This window comes from Synchiropus splendidus, chromosome 7 (genome assembly GCF_027744825.2).
Source record: "Synchiropus splendidus isolate RoL2022-P1 chromosome 7, RoL_Sspl_1.0, whole genome shotgun sequence".
Classification (NCBI taxonomy): Eukaryota; Metazoa; Chordata; class Actinopteri; order Syngnathiformes; family Callionymidae; genus Synchiropus; species Synchiropus splendidus.
In genome coordinates, this window is record NC_071340.1 from 11,673,758 (window position 1) to 11,696,074 (window position 22,317).

The following is a 22,317-nucleotide window of genomic DNA, read 5'->3' on the forward strand; positions in this document are numbered from 1 at the left end:
ACTCATCCATCGCTGCTGCTGCTGCTGATGACAGTGTGTGTGTGTGTGTGTCTTCATGGAGCTCCACAAAACTACTGCCACCTACTGTCCGACTCAGCACATTGGACTCTGAATATATTTAACATGAATTACGTGTATAAAATACACGTAGAGCAGCTATATTAAAATCACAGTTTGGTAGAATTGACTGGCATTCATTCATTCATATATATATATATATATATAATTTTTTGCTAGCCGCTTGATAAGAATTGATGTACGGGAGGGAATCTGTGGTAAAAACACCTCCCTCGACGTCAATGCCCATCAGCCTCAACATTATGAATGACCTTTCTAAGAATATTATACTTCTTCCAGTGGTACTGCCACTCCATCTCCTAGGAATACGGTGTACTCAAGTATCAGGAGGCAGCCATCATGAAGATGAAAAGAACATGATGAAAACAGATGAGTCTGATCACTGGCTTGGATATTTATTATTACCTCACTGGGCGAATATTATAAATTCATTCTGCATTTCAAGATCAGCGAAACAATTTCTGTTATCAAGCCAGCATGATTTTATTTCGAGTAATACCTTATTCATGTAGCTGTCATTTTCCCAAACCATTTAATTTATGTATTTCCTGCATCAGTAAATATCAGCGCTCTGCTGCCGAGAAGAGAGGAATAAAAATGGAAAACAATATTTAACCTGACAGTCATCTCTGTGGAGCTGCTTTTGTGCTTGTGCCAAGGGTTTGCGGTTGAGACGAGTACGCTGGCTAAAGTGCTCTGTTGATACTGTAGTCTTAAAATCTGAGTGAGCGATGAAGATTGTCTCCCTCCAAACTGCCTCTTTCCTTCATGTGTCACATTCACTGTCATTGGTCCAGAGCAGGTAAATGGAGTGAGCCGGAGATGAGTTCATCCTGGGAACAAATGAGAATTCAAGTACCTGAGAACATTCAAAGGAATAAAGCAGCCTTTGATCCTTTACAAGCTGGTCTCAGGTCTTACAGGGTCAACAGTTAAAGAATATCAGTCCCTGCAAAGTCCCTTGCACCGTGCTGCACCGTAACAGAAGAACCTAATAAAAAAAAGGCTATATATGTGTTTAGGATTGGAACTCACCCGTTCCCTTTGATATTTTGATGGTCAAATTATTATTATTATTATTATGACTACTATGATTATTATTATACATTACTTTATTTTCATTTTTTATGAGAGCTTTTTTTTGTGTAAACATCTATAAATAATTTGAAGCAAATATTAAATTGAAATGAAGCAAATCCAAACAAACAATCAATCGAAATAAATAAATACGTAAATAAAAATAATCATGTTCTGAGCCCTTTCAGCAGCAAAACGTTCACTCCGGCCCTGAGCACGTGTGTCAGCTTATGTGTATAATTTCTCCTAAACTTTGATCATTCTGGTAACAAACATGGAATGCAATTAATCACTATTGTCTCATTAGATTTAACTTTTAAATCAATTTTCTTTTCTGTTTTTGAGAGAGTACAATTCTTCGGTGGGAGAACATTTTCGGACACAACATGCATTCACCTGTGTGCGAAAACTAAATATCTCTTTGCAGCTGCAGCACATTGACTTCGATAACAAAAGTTTCTTGTAAACAATAAACAAAAAAAAATCTCTATAATTTGTATTTGTTTGTATCTTGAAAGATAAAAACATCAAAACATTATATTTGAGAATGTGGGTACTTTTTTCCGTCACTGTACATGCATCATATTCAATCCTGACTTTTTTTTATTTTTTTCTAAAGAACATTTCAAACAGAGACAAACAAGGAGATAACAGCAAACATATTAATAGCAGTTGTTTTGCCGCCTCGTCTCTCTTTGTTTGGCGCGTACCTGTTACCACGGCAACCAAGGTCACATCTCATTGTGAGAAGATGATTGTCCACACGCGGCTGGAAAGTGAACTCTGCATGAACTAGATTGCAACTGAACCTGTGCATGGCAGATCCTCCCACTCCAATCTGTATGTGGGACAAATGTTAAACACACCCACCGGGGACGCAGGGATCATGCATTCTTTATCTTCTCTGGTGACCTGCTGACTGACTCGCCTCCCTGCAATTAAAGCTCCCATCTGCCCAGCACTGTATTCTATTATTCAGGCTGAAAGAGAAGTCGTAATTGTGTAATTTTACCTCATCATTTTTCACAGGGCTATCCAAAAAGCTAATTGGTAATTAACTTCAGATCAGCCTTTCAAAGGACAGAGACTGAAATGACCAGCTAATGAACATGGAAGCGCTTTAGTTTGTTCCCCAGCTGCGGAAGACGGCGGCAGAAAGCATCTGCCCTCATCAATTTGGCAGGAGGAACACCATCAATGGCATCTTCAGGACTTCACGCCAGGAACGCATTGGCTATACATGGCAACAACTAAGACTCAGTATTAAGACCCATTTATGCTCAGCCTTATTTACAGATCCAGACTTCTGTTCATGCTCTGCGTTAACTTGGACTGTATTTCGAGCTGTTTCCACAAAGCTTACAGATACGGACCAAGCGGAGCAGTACCCTTGGTTGCACTGTTGCTCCCTGATACCTAGCTCTGATGACACAAAAAGAATCGCGGATATTCACTGTCCTCCAGTGGCGACATATTTAACAGCCTCACCGACCACCACTTCCCACAACGCTGCCTCTGTTTTCCTCTTTTGTGCAAGAGCAATATGATCAATACTTCTTTCAAAGTTGCCGTGTTTGTTTTGAGGTTTGTTGGGCTGCTCCTCCAGATGTGGATGTATTGTTGAACAGTTGGGGTGGGGACCATGTGCGCAGCTCACATTTCGATACTGTGGCAATATGAGGCCTATGACAACAATAATATCACAATATACGATATTGGATATTCCGAAGGACACTTCATCATCGATATATCACGATATATATGATGCAAACAGAAAAAAACACCATTGAAAAGGAAAATGTAATGATGCATTTATTCAATGTACAGTGGTACCTCAGTTTTCAAACGTCCCGGAATTCGAACAAATCAAAGTTCGAATAAAAATTTAGAGATTTTTTTGCTTCTGATTTCAATCGAAAATCCAGAACTCGAAAGCCCCCGGGAAAAAGCCGGAAGAAAGATAACGTGCGCAGACCGATCAGCTGACCCACGACGCACTTTGTTATTGTCTATAACGCAGCCTCTGTATGCAGACGTGTCCCGTTAGCTACGTTTACTGACTGTTTTTTCTTCATATTGAGGTGTAAAACCTTTCCTGTCTCCACACTGGACCGTGGTAGAGTGTCACAGGGGAGGTGCTCGCTCTCCACACCTCCGAGGCTGGAGCGCTCACTCCAGGGTTTGATGTCCTGTTGTGGGCTGGAGCTGGGACAGGGATGAGGCGAGTCTGGGACAGAGCTAAGTTACTTGGTTTATGACTTTGTCACAGCCAAACTGCACAGAAGCACACATTCAGAGCTGGACACGCACCGGGCACCTCTTCACTTCTGGAGAGACGTCACTCACTCGGCAACAATTGGAATGCTGTGGTTATGAGAGATGCTTTTACTTAGTGTACTTCATTTGACTTGGGTCATCTTCCTGAAAAACTCGCTAAATTTATGCTTTGGCCGAATCTTTTCGAGAGTATTTAGCAAGTGAAAGTACTAGTGAACATTTGCACAGTCGGATCCCCTTTCTTTTTTAACTCAAAACACGTTTTTCCAATCGCATCTTAGTGGCATCAAATATAAGTCCAAGAAGGCAAGTATTCTGATTTGCCCAAACTTGTTGGTGTGAAAAATACATATTGGTTCCCATTCTTCCACCCTTTTTGTTTTCAATATCATGCAACAAGCTCAGTGTGAAATTGTACCAGAAAGCTTTTCACGCCTGAAAACATGGTTGTATTCCTCCATTGAGCCATATCTGCAACCCGATACCATCCTTTTTCAAAATTGCTACAAACACACACCTGTCTACATGGAGTCCCACATCACACTGTTGGGCTCTGTTTGGCTCATCCCTCTCTCTTCTCCATATTACTGCTCATAATGGCGGGGTCTAGTTCCTATCTGCTTCTTCGACACATTCTTTCATTTAACACCTCCACTATCGTCATCAATCTTTCACACTTTTCTTAAGGGGTTAGCGTTGGAATTGAGGGAAAACATCGACGCATGAAATTGTCCAGAGAGGCCTCAGAATGCTCGCTTGTTATTTCATTTCCAGGATGAAACAAGAGCATTAATATTTAAAAGCCCTGGCTATCCTGGCGGTGCACTGGGAGCCACAGCGCCTCCATCCTTCCTCACACTCCTCTTTCCTGTCTTGGTGTTCGTCTCTATTTTTAGTCAATTTCATGCCTCCACCACTCAAAGACTCATTGACTCACCCTTGGACTGCTCCGTTAATCCTGTATTTATCATGTATTCATCTGAATCTATATCCATTTGTTTTGCTTGGCTTCCTTCAGCCTGCTGTGGAAGAGGTGAGCTGAGTGGAAAGCCACTTATTGCTGTCATAGTTGGTTGTTTTTAGGGCTGTCAGTACATTCAAATTTTTATCTCTATTAATCGCACAAATGCAGAGTTAAGTCGTGATTAATGGCACAATAGTATTAGTTTGCATCTTTTCTAAATGTCATTTTAAGGAATCTTTTGTCAACAAAAGAGCGGCCAGTAATGTATTCTTCATTCAGTTGTTTACCAAAACAAAACCCAACATAACAGATACTGTCAAGAACATTCTATAGAATAACTTTCAAAAATTCAAAAACAAAATAAAAGCTTAACATTGTAAGCATTAATGGCTGTTCTTGTGTTGATAAAATCTTCCTTTAAGTTACACTTCAAACAGATGCAAATTGTGTGACTTTAACCACAAGTTAACTCAGCTGAAGTACGATTAATTGAGATGAAAATTTTGACAGCCCTAGTTGTGTTTCATTGTTTTGGGCTTGTGTCACATTTTTTTCTTACATTGAGAATTTTTAGAAAATTCTATATGATTTATTGAAATCAATTTTAATGGATGCTTTAATATAACAATTTATATAGGGCACATTTCATACTTATTTTTGCCTTTTCACTGGAATTTACAAAAATAAAAAAGTGAGCACCTTCCTGATATTAGCGAGTGTAGTGGAGTCTCTGCTCAGGTAAACATGAAGCACTGAAGTGTTGCTCTTTTCAGCCACCTGACTAACCTTAAAGACTCAAGCTGAAAGCTCTGATCTCATAAAAAGACTCGTTTTTTTTCTCAAAAAGTCAAGTATGCACCACGGGCCCTTTGAAAGGAAAAGCAGATTGGCCGAAGGAAACCCAGAGTGCAAGCAGACGGAAACAAATTTAGAGAGATCGTGATGAGATCTCAAGAAATAAATGGTGTTTATTCCAAAGCCAAGCACAATTAACCGTGGCACTGCTGGGCATGGCGGATGCTTCCGCATGCTGATTAGTCCAGTGAGGGATGGGAGCTTCCTCGTGCCACCAGGAGAGAAGCAGGCAAACATTATCACAAGGGAAGATAAACTAAAGTCATGGAGCTGTGGGGAATGTATGCCTGTGTGTGTGCTTCTGTAATTCTTCACCAAAGCACAGTGAGAGTCATGCATGAACATTGTCACGTCTTATATATTCGCAGCTTATCGTTTGTCATTATTCAAGTTCTCACAATCACAATGAAAGATCCAAACTTAAATCTAACAGGAAATTACCATTCCCGCGAGGATGAAGGCGCTCCAGACTTGAGCGGAAAGGAAGGTGTGCGTGTGTGATGTGAGCGGCGTTACAACTGCCTGCTCGAATGGGTTGAGTGGCCGTCTGGTGGACGAGGGAAGACAATGTGTTTCTCTGTGTGAGGGACGACTCACACCATTTTCATTAAACAGTGTTTTGCCATATGTTCCAATGTGTGCATGGATCACTGTGCAAGACACTGTAGTTTGCACGAGAATTCGTCGACGGAGGGGAGAATGAGCGCATGACCGGACGTCTGTGGTGGATGGCCTGCTAGAGTGTGTCACATTACTGTGTATCATCCAACACATCCACACGCTCGAGGCCAGATGTTGGGAAATGGACTTTTGCCATGGCATATCCTGACGCACAGTCACAAAAAAGAAAGACAGAGGTTGGGATCAGGAACGCCAAGAGATGGCGCTCCTTTTGTTCTGCATGTAACAACATGTCAACGTACGCTTTAGTCACCGTCACTAAGGAGTGACCCACACCCGGCCCACACGTTAGCCACACCTCTTTGTCTGCAACCAGCTACACAGGCAGGAAAATGTTTCTTACGCCACTGAAAAGCCTGCTTGAAAAAGGCTGCTTTGGTTGTCAGTATAGAACACAAAAGTCCACTTTCCCAATGTCAAAATATTACGCCATGGGAGTAGGTTGTTTCAATGAATTGAAATCAAGTAAAAGTTTTCAGTGTTTGGGTAAACATTTGACAGAGGATGGTTTTCACTGTACGATAGAACTACTGTAGGTGCCAGATAGTCACTGCCATCAGCACTTCAGCGATGACAAACTACTGTAGTGATGACATCACATTAGAGGTGCTCTGCTGTGTATTTTTTCCCGTCAATCATTGAATCTCTCATACATTTTTGACTCAGTTTTATTTTGGTGTTAAGATGAAAAAGCGCCGTTCACACTGAAAGAGCACTATGAACAATAGAAATGACACGGCTTCTAGCTTCAAGTGACGAAAATCAACAAAGCATTTAAAGAAGCTCAAATGACCCAGTTTATAAAAAATAAAAAATACAAATAAAAAAAAAGAAATGCAGATTTGAGCTCCATGGTTCTCTTCCTCCCTCCATCTGTTATGCTTGTCCTCATTCTTGCTGAGGAGAACATCATGTGCAAAGCTTTATCCCTTCCAAAAGGTGTCCATTGATGTTAACTTCAGGGACTGCAACCAAACTGCTAGGACCCTGGGAGCAAGTGACGGAAGCTTATGAAGCTTCATGAAACAGTCTCTTTGTTTTCCCTTTGTTTTCTCTTGCTCTCTGCCCTAAAATCTTTGGATTTCAACAATCACCTCAATGAAACCTCAATTCATTTTTAAACAAACGGCGCCACCTACTGAGCTCTAAAATGAGGACACTGTTTCATGAAGCCTCATCAGCCAGTCACCACCAAGAAAGTCTGGTTCCTACACCAATTGTCCCTGGTGACTGCAGTGAATGGGACCCGTGTATGAGTAGGATGAAAATGACTTGGGCAAGTGAAGTGAAAGCCCTACTGAGTGGTGTTCTCCAAAGGCAGATTTGAGCTTGTAATACGCCAATATCGGCGCAATATCAGCGCAATATCAACACAGCAAGCGAGATGAGTCATTGAGTACTCACTGTATGGAATTCTCAATGCGTGTGATGGTCAGGAAGGCTGCGAGGTTCGCCGTATAGGAGGAGATGACAATCAAGGCAAACATCCACCAAAATCCCATCATCATTCTGGTGGCCAGGGTTGTGTACGGGACTTCGCCACCTGGAAAGAAAAGCCATACATTTAGGGCAGAAGTAAAATCAGTATTCTGACCATTTTTAATAAAAGAAATATGAAATATGATGTGGTAAAGTGCAGTGGGAGCGTATATGATGGAAATCTACACACATACATTCCCCGGACGGTGGAGGCTCTCTTCGTATTTCTCAGAGATGGCTTAATAAAAATGAATTAAAAACAGCACAAACGTTTTATTGTACAATAATATTTTACCGTGCTAAATTACACAACTGAACGGGAGCGTGATCACACGCTCTCGTGCTGAAAGGAATATAAAGGTGTAGATGAAGGAGCCATTATGAAATATGAAACACTTATTCACACACTCAGGGTGTATTCACAGCAGACATAACCGCACAAATACTAATGATTGATTTGCAGCCCGCGTGCTCTTCCCAGCCGCTTTTATTGAAGTCTATTAGAAATTAACCTCATTCATCCTTGTAGCGGGGATCACTGGCTCACACCCTCCGTCCCACTCCCCCCACCACCACCGGAGACTCAATAATACATATGACACCCACATAATCCAATATTCTCTTTATCTCGCCCTCCTCTTTATTCACCATATTCTGCCTCTTTTTCCATCTTCCTTTCAGGCCTTTTCTGCGTTTGCGTGTAACATTTGATTTCATTTCAATTTCTTATCGTCCTTCTTCACTCTCGGGCACTACATTGGGTGTTGACATCAGGCTTTACCAGAAGCCTGCAGGCACTCAAAAATCTAGTGCTGCAGTTGTGAGCTCATTTCAATGATGCATGTGTTGCAAGTGGTTTTGTTAAAAGATACAGCGTCTTGGAACTGGTAATAAGTATCACCTGAGTTTTACCAGCAGACAGCTGCGATCAAATTGATAGACATGCACACACACACACACACACACACACACACACACACACACACACACACACACACACACACACACACACACACACACACACACACACACAATAGTGTCATAGTTGAGACGATCAAGACTGAGTCAAGACCGAGACCAGAACTTTGAAAGCCTAACACTGACCAAGTCACGAAAGCCAGACCAGTAGTCATGTAGACACATACATTTATTTCTCACTGCAAAAGAGGCAGCATTGATTTTTCAAAATAAACCACGATCTGACATGCTTTCTTTGGACCATACTATTAGCTGGCTGTGTATCCAGTTTGCTCTCAGTCTTGCTCCTCATTGGTCTTGACTCATCCTTGGTTTGGTGGTCTTGACTACAACAGAGACAGATAGCTGCTTTTTAAATTTGGCTATAAAATTGGTAGGTTTTCATTGCAATAAAATCTTTCGCTTGTTTGTTTCTTCTCGCGTGTTTCTGTGATCTAAATGACGCAGTTTGCGCACTGCACTACCGTTTAATATAGTTTTGATCTCACTATGATTATGTTGTTATAGAAACTTCCTGATGATCATTACACCCATCTGGGAAAATAAAAGTTTGGAATCCATCTGAAGACTCCAGTTCGCTGCAGAGGTCAATATTCTATTCACCAGCAATCACAGGGTTAAAACCCAACAGTTTATATATAGAGTATATTGACGTTCTTGTGTTGATTCCTTTTCTAGCTTTAAGAATGCCACATTAGATTTCCAACATTTACAGTAAAATCCTTAGCCTCAGTGTTCCTTTCACCAATGAGACATTTTTTTTCCATTCTTCTTGTCTTTCTTAAAATGCGTTCTACTCATAGATTCAACACTCCCTGTTTATTCCTGAACCAAAATCCAACAATCAAATGTAAACTCGATATAAACCATTTTCTGAACCATTTGTCTTTTTGTTTTGTTTCTCTGTTTGCTCATTTTTGCCAGCTCATCTTGTTCCGTCTTTGAGGCGCTGGAAAAAAAAACCCTGATGGATGTCGGCACAGAGCAATATCCAAGAACTCAGCGAGACATTCGAGTTGACAGCTGCTGAACTTGTGCGTGAGACAAGTGCGCGAGATGTATAGGTAGCACAAATACACAGCAAAGGACTTTTCCTACAGTGTAAACGCATCATGAGTTTGAATGACAGCTTGGAAAAATGAATCGTCGAGGTCTTTGACTGGAGAGACATCGAAAGGCCACAGTTCTGCTTATACACAGAAAAGTCATAACGGCTCACTCGGCAACTCCTGTATTGATATCTGTATAAAAAAAAAGAACATGTAATGTGCTGAATGGATGAAACTGGAAAGTTGGAGGAGCTGCTTCTGAACTTTATATCAATGTGACATTGTAGCTGTCAGTGGGAAAGTAATTTAATCCAAAGATTAATGAAGATAGGCAGTGTCTATAGTCAGAGAAATACATGTAAAACTGTTGACATCAAGTTAACTAAAGATAGACGGATTGAGATTTTATTTTGTTAAAAGAGAAAGATTAAATGAAATCTGCGTCAAAGGTTTTGAAGCTTTATAATGTCATTCTTCTCTTCTACCTTGTCAATTCTGACTTTGCCACATTAGTCTAAATATAAGTGTATTTCCGCCAGACGTTCCTTCCCCTGCCGTTCTCACCGGCACAAACTTATGGATACTGACATGCTTCCAATCCAGAGGGAAGATGAAATCTGTCCATCTGTGCTGTCTCGTCCCCGTGGCCTTCTCTGAGCTTTACATGCCTAAAATAACCCCCAACAGAAGAGGAGCAGTGGCATTTCCTCAAAATGCGCAAATGACTTCATCCGGCTTGTTTTCAGAGGAATTTCCTCGCCTTCTTATGGGTCTCTGAAGGCTGAAGTCAAATTCAATATGGACACGGCCTCGTTGGCTGCAGCATCTCAAGTGTCCACTGACCCGAACATATGGATTTGAGAAGCACTTAGATCTACTGAACTGAGAGTCAAACTGAAGCCTGGCCAGTGGGCCAAATCAGGAGTCCTCAAGGAGTTTATAAAAAACACAACTCTTAACACAAATCTTAAAAGTCCAGAGAGTGCAGATCACCAGCAAGCTGCTTGTTTACGTCCATGTTGTTCATGTTTTACCCAATATTGTTGCCCTACACCTGAAACACCGTTGATAGCATGTACCTAATGGGACAGACAGCAGCAGTGTTCATGGAAAGCAATTCAGTCCGTTTGCCTGTAAAGTGGTGACCTCAGTTCTTACACCACCAAGACTCCTATCACGCGAATGAAAACACCTACTTTACTGTACCTCTTTTTAACTTTTGCACCCCTCTGACCTTCTATTAAAACTCACTGAACTCCCCCGACGCAACCTTTGGCTGATGAAAGCTGAGACTCACTCCTGAGCAGATGGACAAGGTGTCTGAGTAAAACCAATATTTGTCACGGCTTTTACTCTTATTCACATCCTTACTGCTCCAACACTTCATCGGCGGCTGAAAGTTTTGCTGGCAGACGGCCACGCTTCCCCTTTACAAGCACTTATTCAGGGATGTGCTCATGTTGTGTTGTGGCATGACTCTTCAACTTCAGCATGTCAACAATGTAATGAGACGGAGAGCAAGGACAGAACATCACCTATGAGAAGAGGTTTCTCTCCGGCGTCAGCAAAGCACTCTGCTTTTTGCAAAAGGAAACGGGAGGTGACAGTGAAGTAGACTGGCTCAACTCTGGAAATATTTGTGTTCAAGGTAACACGCCAACTCGATGTTACACAAGGAGGTGTTGAAGCTGTTCTTCTGTACCACTAACACAATGTCCCAGCATCAACAACATGCATGAATAATCAATCACTTCATGCCATATCCTTGGTGCCTGAGCTTCAGCAACAACAGTCTGTCCACAGCTCTGAAAATCCCCTCGCTTGAACGCTTCATTTCTCTCCACCATCATCCACCAGTACTGGGGTTTTTCTTAAAAGTAAAACACCCACTTGTTGGTGGATGAAAGAGGAATAGATCATTACAGAGATTTTTCTTCAAAATAAGACCGAGCACAGAAGAGTGAGGATGTGTTCCGCTGCTGTCAGCTCCCCATTGGTGTCGCTGCAATCATCCTCCAAAATGATGCAACTTTTGTGAACCACAATTTGAACAATTTCATCCAGTTACAGCCTCCAGCGTGTCAAAGAACAACAAAGCGTGAGAAGTGACGACACACCGCTTTTCAACAGTGCATTTCAAGTCTTCTTCGGCAATCGAACAGCCACCTTAGCGTCATGTGATCAGTAAGGGGGGCATAGTGTTGCTGCTAAGGTTGCCAAAAAGTATCAATAGTCAAACGCTTTATCCTGATACAATACGATAAATTGTCATGGTATTGATACTACTCTACTTTATATTCAATAAAACTCTATTACATTTATTTTACGCATTACAAGTGCTTGTTTTGTTTATGCATTTTGTCATGATCTTATTTATTCATTAAATGCAGTGATCTGTGCTTTTGTTTTTCATTCAAATACAAATGTATTTCTCATTTTCAATCCCAGTGGTATGGGAACTGAGTACATTCCTGAGTGTGCTGCTGTTGCTACAATGCCAATGAGTGGATTGAACTTGAATGAATGTTGAAGTGTTAAATGTTATGAATGTTCAAATACTAGTGTTTCTTACTGTTGCTAGCACAAAAAATAAAATAAAAAATTGCAGCGTTCGTAGCATTTGACATCGCAGTACCATAGTGGTCATAGCACATCCTCAACAACTATAGGGTTGCCAGTTCATGTCCAGAGTTAGTGTGTTAAATAAAATGCATTTTACCATGAGCCAGTTCTAAATATCACACTTAAAAAAAAAAAAAAAACATTTATATCCAAAATCTCTTAATAAAATGTGTCAAAACTCTGGATGAAGGGGACCCTAATGTCTTTCTTACCCTACGACAATACTCATTCTCATATTCACATTAACTCATACTCGTTTTACCTGATAGATATCAAAATACATTTGGGCTGAACTGACAAGAAAGAGAGATACTTTTTTATTTTTCCAAGAATATAAGAATGGTGGAAAAAAAGGGGGCTGCAAAGGGGTCATTTCTCTCTTCCTGGCCAGCACTTCACACTTGCACTGCTTTGTATCACCGAGAGTCTTGACGTGTGCTGCAAAGCTTCTTGACAAGTGAATTTTCTCGCTTAGGTATTTATAGAGACCTATCTGGTTGTATCTACCTCTGAGGTAGGACGAGGCGCCGTGTCATCGGTGGTGAGATCCAGCTCAGCGACTGTAGCTTGAGGTACAAGCGAGTGAGTAGGTGGATTCAGCATCGTAGATTTTGTTTGCTATGAGCATCTAAAAGTTATGCAAATGCAGAATTTAAATAAACATTCATGCTGTTTCCTTCTTCGGAGACACAACTTGGAACACAGAAAGATATTTTTGAAACGCTGTGGCCATGTAGAAACAAGCTCACAAATCTAGCCTGACTTTAAATTGCTTTTTTCTCTTAACACTCCATCCAGCATTTTGAGAGACCAAAGTAGGTTGGCGCGTCTTTATATTTATCGTGAAATAGTACTCTTTCATTTGTATTGTCTGATCCAGTCATCCTTCATAACCCTTCATTTGCTGAAGTTCTCATCAACAACTTTGTTGCCCATAACCTTTCAAAATTAGAAAGTGATCATGACAGAAATCTCTTCCATTTTCCTGTTACATCCAAACAAATCATGTTCTGCGAGTCATTCTCTTCATTTTAAGCAATAAAGCACTTGTCAGGCTGCAGCCAAATGAAGTGTTTCAGCACCTCACTGAGTACACGACACCGATAATGAGTTTTCACAGATAAAGATAGAACACATGCAAATATGAATATTCAAGCTTTTATATCAAATCCCTTTCACGTTCGCTTTACTGACCTATAATGAAGGGGGAGAGGGGAAAAAAAAAATCAATATTTGCAGGTGGAAACTTACCAATCTCACAACTTCTTCATCAATTATTTGCACATTCATCATCAATCGTGTGTTTGTAAACAACTCAAGACTCACAGCTCTGACTGACAGAGTGGCTTTCAGTTTTGCCGAGGTTGGTTTTATTTTGGTCTGCGGCTACAAGTGTCGAGCCGGTGACGTGGGTTTGGCAGAAGACACGTAAAGTACTGTTCAGATTTTTTTTTTTTTTGCCTCAGCATGTTCTCGCTTCGCTTTGAAGCGCTCAGAAAGATGATAAATATTAAATAAGCGTTTCTTGAAGGTGAAGATGATTTGATAAGATGGCTCAGATGAAGACGTTGTGAAGCGTGACGAAAAAGTTATTTGAGAGGGACTGGAAAAAATACGCTTGTCCACATGGTCTGAGTGGAAAAGAGGAATTAGTCGATGGATGGATGGATGGTTGGTTGGTTGCACGGATGGATGAAAAGTTGGTTGAATGATGAAGCAAGCTTATTTCTCAAAAAAAAAAAAGTCACAGGGGCCTGACAGTTGTAGCTAGTCAAAACTAAAGACAAATGAACTGTAGATAAACAATGGCATTTCTGAAAAAAGAAAGAAACAATTTGTTGGGTCTTTACTTCAGGGTCGATTTCTGAGCACATTCATCTGTGAATTTGAAGCATAGAGATGGAAGGTAGAGATTCAAAAGTCTCGCCAACCCCAACCATCCAACACAAGACGTTCAGATTATCACTGTCATTTGTGTGGTTTTTCGTAGAGAACTATATCCTTTGTTGTGTATCAAATGTCTTTGTGTCAGTGTCTTTGTTGTCATTGGCTGTCGTGACAAGTTGAATTTCCCCACTGTCTAAATCTAACATAATCAAATTTCTTCCACTTTTTGCCTCTTTTTGTCTCTTTCTTCTTCATATCCACATTTATTTGTTAATTTTTCCATTTATAGTTCCACAAAATTTTCACTTTTATTATTTTATTATCCTTATTTGTTCCATTTAATTTCATTAAAAAAGTTTCATTCAAAAGTTAAAGAAAAAAAAAAGAATATTTTTTAGGGGTGTGCCCAAAATCAATTTTTAAATGTAACCACATTCAACATCCTGACGTTACTGCGCAGCCTGTTATGGACACACACAGAGAAAATCAAAAACAAAAATGTCTCTATCATTTTGGCTATTGTTTTAAATGAAAAAAATATTTTGAATGGAACTGCGAGACTGTGAAAAATTCCCACCTGTTATATTTCTATTTATTCATTCATTTTTTAATCCTACACAGTAGAGAACAGATGAGAATGGCATGTCAGGTCCTCACAGTGTTACACAGCCGTGAGCTTTTGCAGCAGTAAGTGTGCAAATTTCCGATGGAACATTTAACTGTAGTTCTTCAGCATATTCATAGGATCTCTATGAACCACTCAATACCACTTCCCACAGTCTTATTGCCGTTGAATGGACAGTCCGATCCTTATAAATCGATAGCCCCACTCAACGTTAATTTCCCATTCACATTACGACACACTAGAAGCAACTTTGTGCCTTTGTGCAGACGACATGTCCAGAACACGGCCGCCGCTGTAAACCTGCAGTTACACGTGCTGATGGGAACATGAGTTCAGGATCAGCCCGGGGGAAGTGCTGAAATGGTGCTCCTCTGCTCTACATGGTGAGCTAATGGAAGGTGATTTCACAAAAAGGGAGAAAATTAAAAGATGGAAATGCAAATCATTCCTCCACTTTGCCGCGGATGATCAGTGCGCTGGCAGGAATACATATGCACCAGGCGCACGTATAGGCATATTCAGACTCACAATGGACACTTTCTGCTGATAACATAATTGAATCCAACAGAATGGCTGACGGTGAATTGAATTTTGAAGATACAAACTTTCATATTTTCTTGAAATCTCAATGCCATTGAGTCGCGCAGAAAATTGAATGTAAAGCGATATTATCTGGAAGCATTCACCGCCAAAGCTGTTTGCCAAGATCCTGTCAACACACAACTTTACATTGTTAGAGTGATCTGACTAGACGGCGGGTGACATAGGATCCAAAGTGTCCATTCAGGCCAAACTGTGTTTTTTTTTTATCCCACACGGTTATACAGAAACCTGTCGTTCATACAGAAAGAATTATTTTTTTTGAGTTTTAAACAACCTATCTATAGGATTCCCTCCTGATGGAGAAACTTGATTTGAAGATTTAAAACTTCTAAAACTGACATCTTTGACAAGACGTCTCTTAATCTACATTTCAAACTAAAAACTTTCTTTGCCAACCGAATGTATAGTGTAAAACGTTTAAGGGAATATTAAAAGCCCTCCATTCCAGTTTAAACTTTCCAGGTCATGCACTCTAATCTCTAAACCCACTCGCGCATTAAAAATATTTTCGTGATGTTCCTCAACACAAGTAAACTCTGACTTAAACCTGAACTCTGGACACATAGTGAGTGCTCCACACAGTCGACAAACATGATTTTGGCTCTCAGACGCTCAGAGCAACTTGCTGCATCATCGCTTATACGCATTCCTAAAAATTGGCCACTTCTCAGGCTTCACATAACTTTTTTTTCCTTATTTCCGGGAATAAATGAAGCTAAAGCAAGCGGTGAAATCCCAGCTCTCACCCTGCAACGTGTGGTGCCTGATGATAAACCGCTTTATGTTTGTGTGTACGTGCGCACACTGTTTGTGGTGTGTCATTGCCAAAATAGCTCAACTTCTTATTACAGAAGTACCAGTTTATTTCCCTCCCTCTCCAGCTTAATCAGCACTTTTGCCTCCTTTGCAACGTGGAAATGAAGAATAAATACGGAGAAGTCAGCAGAAACCGTGTATTTACAAGCTATTCAGCAACAATATTTAGATCAATACCAGCCTGACATATAAGAGCAATAACACAGACACGCTTCTTTTTATTAATGCGCAGTCAGCGCTTTTGTCTTGCAATGAGCTTGTTTCTAACCCTGGAGATCAGTTCACCTGTATGACGCTTGCAAACAGCAGCACCTAAAAACGACTTGGAAATTTGGAGGGCAAATGTTACTGAAGAACAGAGCATAAGTAGAAGTTAAACAGACATCAGCTCAGATGCTAACTGTCTTTAGTCACACATTTCTGCTTTGAAACTCAAGCAATGGAGGCCTGAAAGGTCAGAGAAGGGTTGAAAGACAGCAGCGGTGATGCAAAGACAAGAAGCAGCGTTAGGAGCAACAGAGCTGAAGCTGCTTAGGTATTCATTGGCAGTCATGAGGAAGGACAAGATTCCAAATGAGTACAGGAAAAGAAAGTTAGGTAGGTCAGACTCATGGTCATGTGGAGAGGAGAGATGCGTTGGAGGGAAAATGGAAGTGCTGGGCAAAAGAAGGAGAGGAAGACAACTATTGAGGCCCATGGATGAGGTATGAGGAGCATCTGAGGAGGATAGGTGAAACTAGAGAGGATGCACAGGATGAGGCTCACCTGCTGTGCCAACCCCAGAGGGGAAGTGCAGAAGGACCATGGAATTCAATGATGCTACACAGTCGAAATATAAGCAAAAATGACTATGACTTAAACGTGGTACATTCCTTTTTAAAATAATGTCTTTGTTAAAGCTGTGGGGGACAAATATTTGTGCTTGAATCTTCAAATACAAAAAACTATAACTATACTATAATCCAGGTGATAAATTATTCGTGAATATAATGCCAGACTAAAAAAAAAATTTCATTGCAGACCTTATTAAAATGACTAACAGATAAATATCTGGGTATTTTTCAAGACTCTTTATAAATCAATGTAAGTTTTTGTGCTGTGGGGTAAATAAAAATGATGAACACACTTAAATTGGTGGGTGGGAAAGCTCTTTAAACATGAGTAATGCATGAGTGAACAATAAATACTGTGATTATTTTATGCAAAAACTATAAAATAACCTGAAAGCAACAGTGTATTTGACATGGACACTTACCTATTTTTACACTGACCTCAATTGGACTATGGTTGCTAGTTACTTGGTGGACTAACCTTGGGTAATTTTTCAAATCACAAGAATGTATAATGTATTAATAACATTGAACTATGATAGTTATTTTCAAGATTTAATCCTGACTGACACTGCATGCAAGTGTAGTTCTTCTCCTCCATTCTTGCAGCTCACTTCTTTACAGCATCAAGTGAGGAAAGTGAAATGCAGCCAGCCGGACTCCCTGTTTCTGCAGGCTACCTCACTAACCATTTTGATTCAACAAACTTTCATTGTTGACTCCCTCGGTCTCTATTAATATGTCTAGACATGTTTTTGTGTCATAAATTCAGCCAACGAGTGACTAAAGGCTGATGTGAGCTATGAGTCTATAAAATACACAGAGAAACATTTCATGTGTTAAATTATCCTTGTGAGTGGAGGAAAAAAGGTGGAAAAATCTAGAATATACATCAATTGTCAGTTGTTTGCTGATGATACTATGATATGTAGCGGGTGGCAAAGTTCTCGCTTTTGTACACAGTTTAAGCCAAGAAAGTTGAGATATTTCAATACTTTTGTAATAAATCCATTGTCACCAAAACAGAAGAATGACAATGATGCTATTAGGATTTTTACATGATGAACAGAATGTTGGGTTCAAACACTACAAATGCCATATGTGGCCATATGTGAAAAGCTACTGTGAACTTTGCTGGAATCTAACACCAGGAGAATGTTACAAAAAAAATAAAAGTTAGACCATTTTATTCATTTTCTCTGTTGTATCTTCCCTCACATGTATTTCACAGCTGCTCCTGTCCCACCACTCTGCTCCCGTTTCGACGATTCTTATGGCAATTTTCCTTTTCTTGACTTGCTTTTGAACCCTCGCTATTATTACAAAGTTCTGCCTCAGCAGAGAGTATAATGACTGAGTGAGCACTAACAAGGTGTCTAACAAGGTGTGGAGCACTCAGCTCTCCCACTGTTTTATCTCGTTTGAGTTGCTTATCCTCCATTAATTCTCAGTCCCCTTTGCTCCCACTTTGCAGTGTTTTGGGATATTTTTTTCCGGGGGCAGCTGAGAGTGGGACGCCTTGTTAGCATAAATGATGACACACATTTAACAGTGATGTGAATTCCCTGACTCTTTTGAGCCCTATACAAGAGTTACACAGGGTATTCTCTTACTAGAGTACAAACATTTTACTGGTGGGATCATTGTACCTCGCATGAAGTTTCATTTCCACATAAGCAGGCTATGAATTGTGGGTCAAACACAAGGGCCACGGGCCATATCCGGTCCACTGTATAATTATAAGGTCCAAACATAATTTTATTTGGTTTTGATCTTGATGGCGCGCGGCATAACACCCCCAAAATGTCGTCAGGAAAGTTGTAAATTGCAGAACTTGCTTCCGACATGACGACGGCAGGAGAAGTCTGTAGCAACAAGCGTGTACAAACGTACTCACTACACAAAGATAAGATTCCCCATCTGGAATTGAACCCGCCGGCTCTGTGGTTGCACTAAATTCCCACTGAAACGACTGTTGTGAGGCAAATTCAAAAGCATGCAAACGCAATACAAATCCAAGCAAAACAGTTCTTTCCTCACATAACCTCCACCTTTTTTCTGACATTTTGACACCCAGCCAGGTTATTGTGTGAAGCGGTTGCAAGAAGATTGCATCTTTTCCAGACACAAAAGACCCTCTCTGGAGACGTTGTCAGTTGCTGCAGGGTACGAGACTTCATGTCTGACAACCTGGAATAAGAGCATTGCAGCCTCAGCAGGGAACAGACCCCCCAATGACACCACAGGGAGAAGCCTCAGGACATCGCTGGTAGATGTTTAGAAGTACATTTCGACTGTACGCTTTAAATGGCTGACATAATTGTTTCATGTAATGTCAACAATGGCTCACAGAGAGTCCCTCCTTTCTGTCCTGTCCACAACTCATTTAAATCACCTCCTCCACAGGTCAGGTTTTGTGGGTTAAGAAGAGTAGCTGAGTGGGTGACTTGATCAAAGATATGCTGGATTGAATGTGCAAAGTAGGGGCCTCAACCCAATCACACTAGGAATGAAAATTTTGTCACAGCCTCAGTCCATGGGACCTAAGATTGTAAAAAAAAAAAAAAAAAAAAAGGAAGTCTATGGGAACAACAAAGTTAGTTTCTGGTCCACTTTGCCTCATGCCCTGGATCAGACATTTGCTGTACCTCAATTTAAAAGTGATTTTTTTTGTGTGTAATTTATGGTTTATTTGAGAGTGAAAATACAAACAAGACTTTGCATGAATGACGTCACAGCAGAATCCAACTGCTCCGGCACTAAGGCACGGTAGATGATAGCAAACACTAGCTGGCATTGTTCAACACTTACCATGACCCCGTAGAGCTTGTCCCGCATGCTGGCTATGAGCATTGCAGTTCACTACTACGTATCCTCCAAAGCCTAAAGTAACTTTTGAAGCCAGTATTAGAATGTAAGTTTCTAATTCACCAACATCATATGTGAGATCTATGTCATATTTCAAATAACTTTTATCTCTCCATCGACTCCCATTCATAGTTTTTTGTGAACTTGGGTTCCATGCGTCAGGACTTAGGCTCCTCATAATGGTCAACGTCAGTTGGTCTGCCCTACACGGAACGACGTATTCCAAAATATCATAGAAAAGACACGGCTATAGGACTGTCAAAGACCACAATAGTTGGAGTCCGCCCAACAGGAAGCAGCGGCAATGGCTCAATGAGATGGACGCCATTCGCGGCCACCCAGCTACGAGTGAGGGACGAGACAGTGGCAAGGACTCGGCCACAATTTGACTGTTGTCCACTGCATGTGTTGACTCTGGCTTGTAAATGTTTTGCAAGGCTTGTGGGTGTGTGAAAACAGCTCGGTTTATAGTATAATAACTAATGTATTTTAATCTCTTGGGTGCCACATAAATGTCTTGGCGACCGTTTAACATGTGGTAGAGCAGTGAATAACTACGGTTGCAAAGATGACTGGATGGACTGGTTGTTGGATCGGTCTAGCTGTTTATGTTAATGGTGAAATGAATGAATGAAAAGAATGGTTGAATTGCATGGACATGGAAGGATAAAGAGATGAAATGTAAATATCACAAATAGGTTGGGTGGAAAGAAAAATGGTTGGATGAATGACTGGATGCAAAAATGATAAATGGGTTCATGTTTGGCTGTGAGGATGAATAAAATGAAATATGGATAGATAGAAATGGAGGTGAATGGGTTATGAGGATGAATGGGAAAAGTGCAGGTTGGCAGGAAAGATGCGTGGATGGATGGGCATGATGAGCAGCACCAGTATGAACAAATAGGAATTCAAGGCAGCGATCTGAACAACAACAGAAGGGCAAGCAGAGTGGAAAAAAAGGGAAAGAGGAGAGAAGGAAGCGGCTGCAGAAGACACAAGAGAGCGGAGTGACAAAGACCCTGTCACTGATTGCAGACACCACATGGACCAGAAGGGAAGAAGGAAGAGAGAAAGAGAGGAAAAAAAAAGACGAATTTAATGGAACCGCTGAGAGAGACGCTCTCCTCACAGTGGCACATCGCTGCAGTCAGTGTGAGACAGAAAGAGGGACAGCGCCGAGAAAAAGAGGGGGAGATAGAGGAGCAGAGTCCGGAGGCATGGGCATCTGAAAAGCTGGGTCCACTTCACAGCAGCACCACTGTGTCGTGAGAGTGGGATAATGGATTAGAGGAAGTCATAAAGGGAGGGATAGAAGAAGAGAGAGCAGGAAAATTATGATAAGGCGGGTTTCCCAGCAGCATGGGACAGCAGAAACAGATAACGATAGAGTGGAAGGAATGAAAAACAAGGGCGGGGGAGAGAGGAGCGACGGAAACACGAGCATCGAGAACTAAGCTTCGAGTGTTGCGGAGAAGTCACAGATGAAGGGATGACGTACAGCTGTCGAAAAAGAGATAACAGAGAACTAACACACAAACATACGCACCTCTTACAGACAGCTGCCCAGTAGGGAGGCAGTGAGAGAAGGAGGAGCAGACTGTGTGGGAGGAATAAAGACGAGAGGGAGAGTTGTCGAGAAGGGCAGATGGAAAGATGAAAGTGTTGATTATGGCCTATGGACATGACTCTGCGTGTGACTGCTTGTGTTTTGGGCTCAGAGAGTAAACAAATAATTCACCAAATGTGTACGCTGCTGTGGGTTGCTGCACTTTTTTCCCCTCCATAAAGTTGGCGCTAGTTGAGAGACTGCAGCATGAACAGCAACGATGCTGCAGGATTTACATGAACATATGCGCTCATCCCACACAACGGCGCCAGAACAGTCGCAGACTCCGCCCCCTCCGCGGACGGCAAGTCACTAATGAGAGGGAACAATGCTGAGAGAGTGAGCACATACGCAACAGGGTGGGTTTTGTTTCGTTTCCATGCAAGATGTTTTACCTTTGATCAAAAAGTTGCTTCTTCATTTCATGTCAATGACTCCTCTCTTCACCTTTGCTGGACAAAAGTTCTGTCGTATTCGACGTTAATGTTAGTTTGAGTCCCATTGACTTGTTTAGCCTGTTGAATGTGCACTGCTCGACTGACATCTGTCGGTTTTGGTTGTTATCCCACTAGATTTGGAATAGAACCCCAAGTGACCATGGCAAATTTGGCCCCCCAACTCATTTAGCCTGGTCTCAAATCTAGAAACTTCCCAAAAAAATTGAGGGAATTCAATGAATGAAGCGTTATGTGGTGGTAAAGGAGGGTGATGTATGTGTAGTGACACAAACAGAGAGATAAAAACACTTAAATTAACTCCACTAAATAGATTGTTATCTATTTAGACTGGGATTTGCTGTCAGAAATGTTCAAGGCAAAACTTTAAATAACAGCAAAGCTGAGGTCATGACTCGGACAGTGTTCAAAAACGTGCACTCTAGTGTGACAAAAAGACTCAGGCTGTCTCAGATGCTGGGACAGAACATGGCTGCCTCTTGTGTTCAAGGCTGCTTTGTTTATAACTCTCAAAATATTTGAGCCCAACCATGGGATTGTGTTTCTATTTAAGAGCTTTTATTC

General features: G+C 41.0%; 1 protein-coding gene across 7 annotated transcripts in view; it reads right to left on the bottom strand.

Annotated features, from left to right (window-relative positions):
• grid2 (glutamate receptor, ionotropic, delta 2) overlaps nt 1-22,317 on the bottom strand; it is a 410,310-nt gene that overhangs the window by 76,710 nt on the left and 311,283 nt on the right. For all 7 annotated transcript variants that reach the window (XR_008415513.1, XM_053869669.1, XM_053869670.1 and 4 more), the window contains exon 12: nt 7,337-7,475. Coding sequence is in view for 6 of the 7 variants with exons in the window: in XM_053869669.1 (XP_053725644.1) it covers nt 7,337-7,475 (139 nt within the window). In the remaining variant the exon portion in view is untranslated. The remainder of the gene's footprint in view (nt 1-7,336; nt 7,476-22,317) is intronic.